Raw genomic sequence first — 14,623 nt, forward strand, 5'->3', positions numbered from 1 at the left:
GTACCAGAAAATCTGCTGATTCTGTTAAGTGAAAATAATATTAAACCTTACAAAGAGATCTACAAGAACTCCACAGATGGTCTGGAGACTGACAAATGCTTCGTAAACTGGACAAGTGCAAGACGTTGCTTGTGGGGCATAACAACACACATCACAACTCTCACATCAACAGTACTGCCTTACAGCACACTGACGAAGAAAACCACCTTGGCGTCACAATCTTCTGATCACTGTACAAGTGGGAACTGCGGTAGAAAGTGCCCACCAACCATGGCGACCTGTACTTCAGAAAGACACAGCTGTTTTGGAGGAAGTGCAACACCGGACAATAAAAACCATTCCAGAGCTTTTTTTTTTTTTTTTTTTTGAGATATATACAAGAGTTGTTACATTCTTGTAGAGCCACTAGTACGCGTAGCGTTTCGGGCAAGTCCTTAATCCTATGGTCCCTGGAATACGATCCCCTGCCGCGAAGAATCGTTTTTTCATCCAAGTACACATTTTACTGTTGCGTTAAACAGAGGCTACAGTTAAGGAATTGCGCCCAGTAAATCCTCCCCGGCCAGGATACGAACCCATGACATAGCGCTCGCGGAACGCCAGGCGAGTGTCTTACCACTACACCACGGAGACTACAAAATTAGCAGCAGCGCTCAAAATAAATTATAATTTAATATATATTTATATAGCTAAGTCATCTCTCGTACCAGGAACGGTTGAGGGCCACGGGGCTAACAGCACTACAGACCGGACATGACACGGCGGATCTCATTTAAACTTAAAATACTGAACAATTTGGAGGTTGTTGATCCGGACAACGTGTTCAGAAGGTGAGATGTAACACGAACAAGGAGCAACGGGTCCAAGCTCAACAAGTGAGATGTAACACGAACAAGGAGCAACGGGTCCAAGCTCAACAAGTGAGATGTAACACGAACAAGGAGCACCGGGTCCAAGCTCAACAAGTGAGATGTAACACGAACAAGGAGCAACGGGTCCAAGCTCAACAAGTGAGATGTAACACGAACAAGGAGCAACAGGTCCAAGCTCAACAAGTGAGATGTAACACGAACAAGGAGCAACGGGTCCAAGCTCAACAAGCCACAATGTAGGAGGGAAAAGCTTCTTCACCCACAGGGATATAAACCCATGGAACCGCCTACCCGCCCAAGTCATAACTGCCAAGACATGACACAGTCTTTACTGATGACATAAAATCATCGGGACAAATGGAAGGACCTTGACAAGCCACCGGCTTCCTGTTCTCGTCGAGATTAGATTAGATAGACTAGATTAGATAGATTAGATGAGATAGATTAGATTAGATAGATTAGATTAGATAGATAAGTTGACCAATCCACAAACTACAAAATGAAGGGACGACGACGTTTCGGTCCGTCCTGGACCATTCTCAAGTCGATTGTGATTAGATTGATAAGATTAGATAGGGACGTTGTCTAAACTTTCTTCCTCTTGCGAGACCGCTTGTGCAGAGGCTGCTGGTGTGTGTAGCAATGTTAGTGTTGCAGGATGGGTCGGCAGGGAATGTGTGTAGCAATGTTAGTGTTGCAGGATGGGTCGGCAGGGAATGTGTGTAGCAATGTTAGTGTTGCAGGATGGGTCGGCAGGGAATGTGTGTAGCAATGTTTGTGTTGCAGGATGGGTCGGCAGGGAATGTACGGCAACGTGCACGGGTTGCCAGGGCTGCCCAAGTCCCAGGTGCCGCTGCAGACGTACCCGAGGCCCCCGAGGCTCCCTGTCAGGATGCCGGCGCCGGCGCCAGCACCACCACCACAACCTCCCAGGTCGCGGACACCACCACCACTACACCCCATCACCATCAACCAGGCGGACCCTACAGCAGGTGAGGTCACTCTGAGGGGTCCCATTCACAAGTTATAACTTTTTTGCATCATAAATTGTTGGTTTAAAATATATATATTGCTTCCTAAAAAATTTCTTTGAAAAATTTTGTTTTCTAGAAACGGAATTCTCGGGCACACTAAAAGGGTCAGTGTCCCCTGGAAAACGTTCCATCACCCCCTCTGGAAAACGTTCCATCACCCCCTCTGGAAAACGTTCCATCACCTCCCCTGGAAAACGTTCCATCACCCCCCTGGAAAACGTTCCATCACCTTCCCCCTGGAAAACGTTCCATCACCCCCTGGAAAACGTTCCAGCACCCTTCTGGAAAACGTTCCATCATCCCCCCGGAAAACGTTCCATCACCCCCCCTGGAAAACGTTCCATCACCTCCCCTGGAAAACGTTCCAGCACCCCCCTGGAAAACGTTCCATCACCCTCTGGAAAACGTTCTATCACCCCCTGGAAAATGTTCCATCACTCCCCTGGAAAACGTTCCATCACCCTCCCCCCTGGAAAACGTTCCATCACCCCCTGGAAAACGTTCCGTCACCCCTAAAACCTAAACCAGTGCCTGGAAAAAATAAGCTCAGTAGCACTAGAAATATGTTCAAACCGCATACCTCTAAGAAAGAAGAGGAAGAGATGCAGATTGGAACGGGAACGTCGTTCCCTATATAGGCGAAGAAAACGAATCGCGGAAAAACTTGAGAGTCGCACCCTATCTCAAGAACGGCGAAGAAGGTTAGGTAGAGAAATAGAAACAATTGAACGGAAGCTACAAGAATCATACAAAACCCAGGAGAGGCAAAGAGAGCAAAAGGCCATCAGTGAAATAGAAAGAAATCCGAAATATTTTTTCTCCTATGCAAAATCAAGATCAAAAACCACATCTAGTATCGGGCCCCTGCGAAAGGGAGATGGAACTTTCACCGATGACAACAAAGAAATGAGCGAGCTACTGAGGACGCAGTACGACTCTGTTTTCAGCGAGCCATTAAACACACTAAAGATTGATAACCCAAATGAATTTTTCATGGATACGATACCAGCATCAAATCATATATCAGACGTCACCCTATCCCCACTAGATTTTGAAGAAGCCATAAACAGTATGCCTATGCACTCTGCACCAGGCCCGGATTCTTGGAACTCCATATTCATAAAGAACTGTAAAAAACCACTATCGCAGGCCCTCCATATTCTGTGGAGACAAAGCCTAGATACTGGTGTTATTCCTGATATACTAAAAACAGCAGAGATAGCACCACTTCATAAAGGAGGAAATAAGGCAGAGGCAAAAAATTACAGACCGATAGCGCTAACATCGCACATCATAAAAATTTTTGAGAGAGTGCTAAGAAGTAAGATCACAAAATACATGGAATCACAGCATCTCCATAACCCCGGACAACATGGCTTCAGAACAGGGCGCTCTTGCCTGTCACAGTTGCTGGACCACTATGATATGGCATTAGATGCTATGGAAGACAAACAAAACGCTGATGTAATTTACACAGATTTCGCAAAAGCTTTTGATAAATGTGACCATGGTGTTATTGCACATAAAATGCGTTCAAAAGGAATTACCGGAAAAATAGGCAGATGGATCTACAATTTCCTGACCAACAGAACCCAATGTGTAATAGTCAACAAAATATAATCCAGCCCATCAACCGTGAAGAGCTCAGTCCCCCAGGGTACTGTGCTTGCTCCAGTACTTTTTCTCATCCTCATTTCGGACATAGACAAGAACACAACCTATAGCACTGTATCATCCTTTGCAGATGACACTAGGATCTTCATGAGAGTAGGCAACATAGAGGACACGGCGAACCTCCAGTCAGATGTAGATCAGGTCTTTCTATGGGCTACAGAAAATAATATGGTGTTTAACGAAGATAAGTTCCAGCTTATGCGCTATGGAAAAAATGAAAATATAAAAACGGAAACCACGTACAAAACTCAGGCAAATCATAACATAGAACGAAAAGGCAATGTAAAGGATCTGGGTGTACTCATGTCGGAAGACCTTACCTTTAAAGAACACAATAAAGTAGCCGTCACAACTGCAAGAAAAATGACAGGTTGGATAACAAGAACTTTTCACACTAGAGATGCTATACCGATGATGATACTTTTCAAAACGCTTGTGCTCTCTAGAGTGGAGTACTGCTGCACAATGACAGCCCCTTTCACAGCTGGAGAAATTGCTGACCTGGAGAGCGTGCAGAGATCCTTTACTGCTAGAATCCACTCAGTAAAACATCTAAACTATTGGGACCGACTAAAGAGCCTAAATCTGTACTCCCTTGAGCGCAGGCGGGAGAGATACATAATAATTTACACGTGGAAAATATTAGAGGGGCTGGTCCCAAACCTGCACACAGAAATAACATCACATAAGACCAGAAGACATGGCAGGATGTGCAGAATACCCCCGTTGAAAAACAGAGGTGCAACAGGCACTCTGAGAGAGAACTCTACCAACATCAGAGGCCCGAGACTGTTCAACACGCTTCCACTACACATAAGGGGCATAACTGGCCGACCCCCCACAGTGTTCAAGAGAGAACTGGATAAGCACCTCCAAAGGATACCTGATCAACCAGGCTGTGACTCGTACGTCAGGCTGCGAGCAGCCGCGTCCAACAGCCTGGTTCATCAGTCCGGCAACCAGGAGGCCTGGTCGACGACCGGGCCGCGGGGACGCTAAGCCCCGGAAGCACCTCAAGGTAACCTTAAGGTAACCCCCTGGAAAACGTTCCATCACCTCCCCTGGAAAATGTTCCATCACCCCCCTGGAAAACGTTCCATCATTCTCCCACTGAAAACGTTCTATCACCCCCGGGAAAACGTTTCATCGCCCCCTGGAAAACGTTCCATCACCTCCCCTGGAAAATGTTCCATCACTCCCCTAGAAAACGTTCCATCATTCTCCCACTGAAAACGTTCCATCACCCCCCTGGAAAACGTTCCATCACCCCACTGGAAAACGTTCCATCACCCCCTGGAAAACGTTCCATCACACCCCCCTTGGAAAACGTTAAATCAACCCCCTGGAAAACGTTCCATTACCCCCCTGGAAAACGTTCCATCACCCCCTGGAAAACGTTCCATCACCCCCTGGAAAACGTTCCATCACCTCCTATGGAAAACGTTCCATCACCCCCCTGGAAAATGTTCCATCACCCCCTGGAAAACGTTCCATCACCCCCCCACTGGAAAATTTTCCATCACCCCCCTGGAAAACGTTCCATCACCCCCCCCCCACTGGAAAATTTTCCATCACCCCCCTGGAAAACGTTCCATCACCCTCCTGGAAAACGTTCCACCCCCTAGAAACATTCCACCCCGTGGAAAACGTTCCATCACCTCCCCTGGAAAACGTTCCATCAACCCCTGGAAAACGTTCCATCACCCCCTGGAAAACGTTCCATCACCCCCCTCCTGGAAAACGTTCCATCAACCCCCTGGAAAACGTTCCATCACCCCCCTGGAAAACGTTCCATCACCCCCTCCTGGAAAACGTTCCATTAACCCTCTCTGGAAAACGTTCCATCACCTTCTCATGGAAAACGTTCCATCACCTTCCCCTGGAAAACGTTCCATCACCTTCCTGGAAAACGTTCCATCACCCCCTGGAAAACGTTCTATCACCCCCGGGAAAACGTTCCATTACCCTCTGGAAAACGTTCCATCACCTCCCCTGGAAAACGTTCCATCACCCCCCTGGAAAACGTTCTAACACCATCTGGAAAACGTTCCATCATCCCCGGGAAAACGTTCCATCTCCCTGGAAAACGTTCCATCACCCCCTGGAAAACGTTCTATCACCCCCGGGAAAACGTTCCATTAACCCTCTCTGGAAAACGTTCCATCACCCCCCCTGGAAAACGTTCCATCATCCCCTGGAAAACGTTCCGTCACCCTCTGGAAAACGTTCCATCTCTCTGGAAAACGTTCCATCACCCCCTCCTCTGGAAAACGTTCCATCACCCCCCTCCTCTGGAAAACGTTCCATCACCCCATGGAAAACGTTCCATCTCCCCCCTTGGAAAGCGTTCCATCACCCCCTGGAAAACGTTCCATCACCCCATGGAAAACGTTCCATCTCCCCCCCCCTGGAAAGCGTTCCATCACCCCCTGGAAAACGTTCCATCACCCCGTGGAAAACGTTCCATCACCCCCTGGTAAAGGTTCCATTACCTTCCATGGAAAACGTTCCATCACCCCCTGGAAAACGTTCCATCTCCTTGGAAAACGTTCCATCACCCCCCTGGAAAACGTTCCATCAACACCCTAAAAAACGTTCCATCACCCCCGTCCCCCTGGAAAACGTTCCATCACCTCGGTCCCCCTGGAAAACGTTCCATCACCCCCGTCCCCCTGGAAAACGTTCCATCACCCCACTTTAAAACGTTCCATCACCCCACCTGGAAAATGTTCCATCACCTAATGGAGAATATTCCATCACCCTCCTCCTGGAATACGTTCCATCACCTCCCTGGAAAACGTTCCTTCACCCCCTCCTGGAAAACGTTCCATCACCCCCTGGAAAACGTTCCATCACCCCCCTGGAAAACGTTCTAACACCTTCTGGAAAACGTTCCATCACCTCCCTGGAAAACGTTCCTTCACCCCCTCCTGGAAAACGTTCCATCACCCCCTGGAAAACGTTCCATCACCCCCCTGGAAAACGTTCTAACACCTTCTGGAAAACGTTCCATCATCCCCTGGAAAACGTTCCATCTCCCTGGAAAACGTTCCATCACCCCCTGGAAAACGTTCTATCACCCCGGGAAAACGTTCCATTAACCCTCTCTGGAAAACGTTCCATCACCCCCCTGGAAAGCGTTCTAACACCTTCTGGAAAACGTTCCATCATCCCCTGGAAAACGTTCCATCTCCCTGGAAAACGTTCCATCACCCCCTGGAAAACGTTCTATCACCCCGGGAAAACGTTCCATTAACCCTCTCTGGAAAACGTTCCATCACCCCCCCTGGAAAACGTTCCATCACCCCCTGGAAAACGTTCCGTCACCCTCTGGAAAACGTTCCATCTCTCTGGAAAACGTTCCATCACCCCCCTCCTCTGGAAAACGTTCCATCACCCCATGGAAAACGTTCCATCTCCCCCCCCTTGGAAAGCGTTCCATCACCCCCTGGAAAACGTTCCATCACCCCGTGGAAAACGTTCCATCACCCCCTGGAAAACGTTCCATTACCTTCCATGGAAAACGTTCCATCACCCCCTGGAAAACGTTCCATCTCCTTGGAATACGTTCCATCACCCCCCTGGAAAACGTTCCATCAACACCCTAAAAAACGTTCCATCACCCCCGTCCCCCTGGAAAACGTTCTATCACCTCGATCCCCCTGGAAAACGTGCCATCACCCCCGTCCCCCTGGAAATCGTTCCATCACCCCACTTTAAAACGTTCCATCACCCCACCTGGAAAATGTTCCATCACCCCCTCTGGAAAACGTTCCATCACCCCCCTCCTGGAAAACGTTCCATGACCTCCCTGGAAAACGTTCCTTCACCCCCTCCTGGAAAACGATCCATCACCCCCCTGGAAAACGTTCCATCACCCCCGGGAAAACGTTTCATCACCCCCTGGAATACGTTCCCTCACCTCCCCCTGGAAAACGTTCCATCATCCCCTAGAAAACGTTCAATCATCTCCTCCTCTCTTGGAAAACGTGCCATCACTCCCTGGAAAACGTTCCATCACCCCCCTGTGATGTGACTCATACGTCAGGCTGCGAGCAGCCGCGTCCAACAGCCTGGTTGATCAGTCCGGCAACCAGGAGGCCTGGTAGACGACCGGGCCGCGGGGACGCTAAGCCCCGGAAGCACCTCAAGGTAACCCCCCTGGAAAACGTTCCATCACCCCCCCTATAAAACGTTCTATTACCCCCCTCCCCCTGGAAAACGTTCCATCACCCCCCTGGAAAACGTTCCATCACCCCCTGGAAAACGTTCCATCACCCCCCTGGAAAACGTTCCATCACCCCCCCTAGAAAACGTTCCATCACCCCCTAGAAAACGTTCCATCACCCCGCTCCCCCTAGAAAACGTTCCATAACCCCCCTGGAAAACGTTCCTTCACCCCCTAGAAAAGGTTCCATCACCCCCCTACCCCTGGAAAACGTTCCATCATCCCCCTGGAAAACGTTCCATCACCCCCTGGAAAATGTTCCATCACCCTCCCTGGAAAACGTTTCATCAACCCCCCTGGAAAACGTTGCATCACCTCCCTGGAAATCGTTCCATCACCCCCCTCCTGGAAAACGTTCCATCACCCCCTGGAAAACGTTCTATCACCCCCGGGAAAACGTTTCATCACCCCCTGGAAAACGTTCCATCACCTCCCCCTGGAAAACGTTCCATCATCCCCTAGAAAACGTTCAATCATCTCCTCCTCTCTTGGAAAACGTTCCATCACCTCCCTCTTGAAAACGTTCCATCACTCCCCTGGAAAATGTTCCGTCACCCCTCTGGAAAACGTTCCATCAACCCCTGGAAAACGTTCCATCACCCCTTTGAAAACGTTCCATCAACCCCCTGAAACGTTCCATCACCCCCTGGAAAACGTTCCATCACCCCCCTGGAAAACGTTCCATCATCCCCCTGGAAAACGTTCCATCACCCCCTGGAAAACGTTCCATCACCCTCCTGGAAAACGTTCTATCACCCCCCTTGAAAACGTTCCATCACCTCCTGGAAAACGTTTCATCACCCCCCTGGAAAACGTTCCATCACCTCCCCCTAGAAAACGTTCCATCATCCCCTGGAAAACGTTCCATCATCCCCTAGAAAACGTTCCATCATCTGGAAAACGTTTCATCACCCCCTTGGGAAAATTCCATCATCCCCCTGGAAAACGTTCCATCACCCCACGAAAAACGTTCCATCACCTCCCCCCCTGGAAAACGTCCCATCACCTCCCCCTGAAAAACGTTCCATCACCTCCCTGGAAAACGTTCCATCACCCCCCAAAGAAAACGTTCCATCACCCCCCTCCCGCTGGAAAACGTTCCATCACCCCCCTCCCCCTGGAAAACGTTCCATCACCCCCCTAGAAAACGTTCCATCACCCCCTCCCCCTGAAAAACGTTCCATTACCCCCCTGGAAAACGTTCCTTCATCCCCTTAGAAAAGATTCCATCACCCCTCTCCCCCTGGAAAACGTTCCATCACCTCCCTGGAAAACGTTTCATCACCCCACCTGGAAAACGTTCCATCATCCCCTGGAAAATATTCCATCACCCTCCCTGGAAAACGTTCCATCACCCCCCCCCCTGGAAAACGTTCCATCACCTCCCTGGAAATCGTTCAATCACCCCCTCCTGGAAAACGGTCCATCACCCATTGGAAAACGTTCTATCACCCCCGGGAAAACGTTTCATCACCCCCTGGAAAACGTTCCCTCACCTCCCCTGGAAAAAGTTCCATCACCCCCCTGGAAAACGTTCCGTCACCCCCCTGGAAAACGTTCCATAACTTCCTATGGAAAACGATCCATCACCCCTCCTTTCTTGGAAAACGTGCCATCACTCCCTGGAAAACGTTCCATCACCTCCCTTTGCAAAACGTTCCATCACCCCCATGGAAAACATTCCATCACCCCCTGGAAAACGTTTCATCACCCCCCTGGAAAACGTTCCATCATCCCCTGGAAAACGTTCCATCATCCCGTAGAAAACGTTCCATCATCCCCTGGAAAACGTTTCATCACCTCCTTGGGAAACGTTCCATCACCCCCCTGGAAAACGTTCCATCACCCCACGAAAAACGTTCTATCACCCCCCCCCTGGAAAACGTCCCATCACCTCCCCCTGAAAAACGTTCCATCACCTCCCTGGAAAACGTTCCATCACCCCCAAAGAAAACGTTCCATCACCCCCCTCCCCATGGAAAACGTTCCATCACCCCCCCTAGAAAACGTTCCATCACCCCCTCACCCTGGAAAACGTTCCATTACCCCCCTGGAAAACGTTCTTTCATCCCACTAGAAAAGGTTCCATCACCCCCCTCCCCCTGGAAAACGTTCCATCACCTTCCTGGAAAACGTTCCATCACCCCACCTGGAAAACGTTCTATCACCCCCGGGAAAACGTTTCATTACCTCCTAGAAAACGTTCCCTCACCTCCCCTGGAAAAAGTTCCATCACCCCTCTGGAAAACGTTCCATCATCCCCCTGGAAAACGTTCCATCACCCCCCTGGAATACATTCCGTCACCCCCCCTGGAAAACGTTCCATCACTACCTATGGAAAACGTTCCATCACCCCTCCTTTCTTGGAAAACGTGCCATCATTCCCTAGAAAACGTTCCATCACCTCCCTTGGAAAACGTTCCATCACCCCCCTGGAAAACGTTCCATCACCCCCTGGAAAACGTTTCATCACCCCCTGGAAAACGTTCCATCACCTCCCCTGGAAATCGTTCCATCATCCCCTGGAAAACGTTCCATCATCCCCTAGAAAACGTACCATCATCCCCTGGAAAACGTTTCATCACCCCCCTGGGAAACGTTCCATCACCCCCCTGGAAAACGTTCCATCACCCCTTTGGAAAACGTTCTATCATCCCCCGAAAAACATTCCATCACCCCCCCCCCCTGGAAAACGTTCCATCACCTCCCCCTGAAAAAACGTTCCATCACCCCCTGGAAAACGTTTCATCACCCCCTGGAAAACGTTCCATCACCTCCCCTGGAAATCGTTCCATCATCCCCTGGAAAACGTTCCATCATCCCCTAGAAAACGTACCATCATCCCCTGGAAAACGTTTCATCACCCCCCTGGGAAACGTTCCATCACCCCCCTGGAAAACGTTCCATCACCCCTTTGGAAAACGTTCTATCACCCCCCGAAAAACATTCCATCACCCCCCCCCTGGAAAACGTCCCATCACCTCCCCCTGAAAAAACGTTCCATCACCTCCCTGGAAAACGTTCCATCACCTCCCCTTGGAAAACGTTCCATCACCTCCCACTAAAAAACGTTCCGTCACCTCCTCCTGGAAAACGTTCCATTACCCCCCTGGAAAACGTTCCATCACCCTCCCTCCTGGAAAAGTTCCATCACCCCGAGGTAAAACGTTCCATCACCCCCCCCCCCTGGAAAACGTTCTATCAAAACCCTTGAAAACTTTCCATCACCCCCCTGGAAAACGTTCCATCACCCCCCTGGAAAACGTTCCATCACCCTCCTGGAAAACGTTCCATCACCTCCCTGGAAAACGTTACATCACTCCCCTTGGAAAACGTTCCATCACTCCCCTTGGAAAACGTTCCATCAACCTCTGGATAACGTTCCATCACCCCGTGGAAAACGATCCATCACCCCTCCCCCTCTGGAAAACGTTCCATCACCCCCCTGGAAAACATTCCATCAACCCCTAAAAACGTTCCATCACCCCCTGGAAAACGTTCCATCCCCCCTGGAAAACGTTCTATCACCTCCTCTCGGAAACGTTTCATCACCCCCCTGGAAAACGTTCCATCACCATATCTCCTTGAAAACGTTCCATCACTATCCTTGAAAACGTTCCTTCACCCCCCCTGGAAAACGTTTTATCACCCCGAGGGAAAACGTTCCATCACTCCTCTTGGAAAACGTTCCATCACCTTCCTGGAAAACGTTCCATCACCCCACCTGGAAAACGTTCTATCACCCCCGGGAAAACGTTTCATTACCTCCTAGAAAACGTTCCCTCACCTCCCCTGGAAAAAGTTCCATCACCCCTCTGGAAAACGTTCCATCATCCCCCTGGAAAACGTTCCATCACCCCCCTGGAATACGTTCCGTCACCCCCCCTGGAAAACGTTCCATCACTTCCTATGGAAAACGTTCCATCACCCCTCCTTTCTTGGAAAACGTGCCATCACTCCCTAGAAAACGTTCCATCACCTCCCTTGGAAAACGTTCCATCACCCCCCTGGAAAACGTTCCATCACCCCCTGGAAAACGTTTCATCACCCCCTGGAAAACGTTCCATCACCTCCCCTGGAAATCGTTCCATCATCCCCTGGAAAACGTTCCATCATCCCCTAGAAAACGTACCATCATCCCCTGGAAAACGTTTCATCACCCCCCTGGGAAACGTTCCATCACCCCCCTGGAAAACGTTCCATCACCCCTTTGGAAAACGTTCTATCATCCCCCGAAAAACATTCCATCACCCCCCCCCCTGGAAAACGTTCCATCACCTCCCCCTGAAAAAACGTTCCATCACCCCCTGGAAAACGTTTCATCACCCCCTGGAAAACGTTCCATCACCTCCCCTGGAAATCGTTCCATCATCCCCTGGAAAACGTTCCATCATCCCCTAGAAAACGTACCATCATCCCCTGGAAAACGTTTCATCACCCCCCTGGGAAACGTTCCATCACCCCCCTGGAAAACGTTCCATCACCCCTTTGGAAAACGTTCTATCACCCCCCGAAAAACATTCCATCACCCCCCCCCCCTGGAAAACGTCCCATCACCTCCCCCTGAAAAAACGTTCCATCACCTCCCTGGAAAACGTTCCATCACCTCCCTGGAAAACGTTCCATCACCTCCCCTTGGAAAACGTTCCATCACCTCCCACTAAAAAACGTTCCGTCACCTCCTCCTGGAAAACGTTTCATCACCCCCTGGAAAACGTTCCATCACCCTCCCTCCTGGAAAAGTTCCATCACCCCGAGGTAAAACGTTCCATCACCCCCCCCTGGAAAACGTTCTATCAAAACCCTTGAAAACTTTCCATCACCCCCCTGGAAAACGTTCCATCACCCCCCTGGAAAACGTTCCATCACCCTCCTGGAAAACGTTCCATCACCTCCCTGGAAAACGTTACATCACTCCCCTTGGAAAACGTTCCATCACTCCCCTTGGAAAACGTTCCATCAACCTCTGGATAACGTTCCATCACCCCGTGGAAAACGATCCATCACCCCTCCCCCTCTGGAAAACGTTCCATCACCCCCCTGGAAAACATTCCATCAACCCCTAAAAACGTTCCATCACCCCCTGGAAAACGTTCCATCCCCCCTGGAAAACGTTCTATCACCTCCTCTCGGAAACGTTTCATCACCCCCCTGGAAAACGTTCCATCACCATATCTCCTTGAAAACGTTCCATCACTATCCTTGAAAACGTTCCTTCACCCCCCCTGGAAAACGTTTTATCACCCCGAGGGAAAACGTTCCATCACTCCTCTTGGAAAACGTTCCATCACCACACTGGAAAACGTTCCATGACCCCCCTGGAAAACGTTCCATCACCCCCCCTGGAAAACGTTCCATTACCCCTGTGTAAAACGTTTCAGCACCCCCTCTGGAAAGCGTTCCATCACCCCCTAGAAAACGTTCCATCTCCCCCCCTGGAAAACGTTCCATCACCCTCTGGAAAACGTTCCATCACCCCCTGGAAAACGTTCTATCACCTCCTCTGGGATACGATCCATCACCACCCCCTCCCCCTGGAAAACGTTCCATCACCCCCCTGGAAACCGTTCCATCACTCTGGAAAACGTTCCATCACCCTGGAAAACGTTCCATCACCCCCCTTGAAAACGTTCCATAACCCCCTGGAAAACGTTCCGTCATCCCCCTGGAAAACGTTCCATCACCCCCCTGGAACCATATTCCCTTGAAAACGTTCCATCACTCCCCTTGAAAACGTTCCATCACCCCCCTGGAAAACGTTTTATCACCCTGAGGGAAAACGTTCCATCACCCCCCCCCCTGGAAAATTTTCCATCACCTCCTTGAAAACGTTCCATCACCCCCTGGAAAACGTTTCATCACCCCCCTGGAAAACGTTCCATCACCCCCCTGGAACCATATTCCCTTGAAAACGTTCCATCACTCCCCTTGAAAACGTTCCATCACCCCCCTGGAAAACGTTTTATCACCCCGAGGGAAAACGTTCCATTACTCCTCTTGGAAAACGTTCCATCACCCTTCTTGAAAACGGTCCATCAACCCCCCCTTGAAAACGTTCCATCATCTCCTGGAAAACGTTCCGTCACCCCCCCTGGAAAACGTTCCATCCCCCTCCTGGAAAACGTTCTATCACCCCCCCTGGAAAACGTTCCATCCCACTCCTGGAAAACGTTCCATCACCCCCCCAGGAAAATTTTCCATCACCCCCTTGAAAACGTTCCATCACCCCTGGAAAACGTTCCATCACCCTCCTGGAAAACGTTCCATCATCCCCTGGAAACGTTCCATCATCCCCTGGAAAACGTTCCATCACCACCCTGGAAAACGTTCCATCACTCCCTGGAAAACGTTCCATCTCCCTGGAAAACGTTCCATCACCCCCCCTTGGAAAACGTTTCATCACCCCCGGGAAAACGTTCCATCACCCCCTGGAAAACGTTCCATCTCCCTGGAAAACGTTCCATCACCCCCCACTTGGAAAATGTTCCATCACCCCTGGAAAAAGTTCCATCACCCCCCTGAAAAACGTTCCATCACCCCTCCTCTGGAAAACGTTCCATCACTCCCTGGAAAACGTTCCATCACCCCCTGGAATACGTTCCATCACCCCCTGGAAAACGTTCCATCACCTCCCTGGAAATTGTTCCATCACCCCCCTCCTGGAAAACTTTCTATCACCTCATATGGAAAACGTTCTATCACCCCCGGGAAAACGTTCCATCACCCCTTTGAAAACGTTCCATCACCTCCCTGGAAAACGTTCCATCACCCCCTGGAAAACGGTCCATCACCCCCTGGAAAACGTTCCATCTCCC

At 50.2% G+C, this 14,623-nt stretch overlaps 1 protein-coding gene across 2 annotated transcripts in view; it reads left to right on the top strand.

Annotated features, from left to right (window-relative positions):
- The window catches only part of LOC123764825 (putative leucine-rich repeat-containing protein DDB_G0290503), a 210,886-nt gene that overhangs the window by 28,578 nt on the left and 167,685 nt on the right, over positions 1-14,623 (top strand). For both annotated transcript variants that reach the window (XM_069302692.1, XM_045753014.2), the window contains exon 2: positions 1,659-1,864. In XM_069302692.1, the coding sequence (XP_069158793.1) occupies positions 1,660-1,864 (205 nt within the window). In that variant the 5' untranslated portion in view covers position 1,659. The remainder of the gene's footprint in view (positions 1-1,658; positions 1,865-14,623) is intronic.

Source organism: Procambarus clarkii, chromosome 48 (assembly GCF_040958095.1).
Source record: "Procambarus clarkii isolate CNS0578487 chromosome 48, FALCON_Pclarkii_2.0, whole genome shotgun sequence".
NCBI classification, from domain to species: domain Eukaryota; kingdom Metazoa; phylum Arthropoda; class Malacostraca; order Decapoda; family Cambaridae; genus Procambarus; species Procambarus clarkii.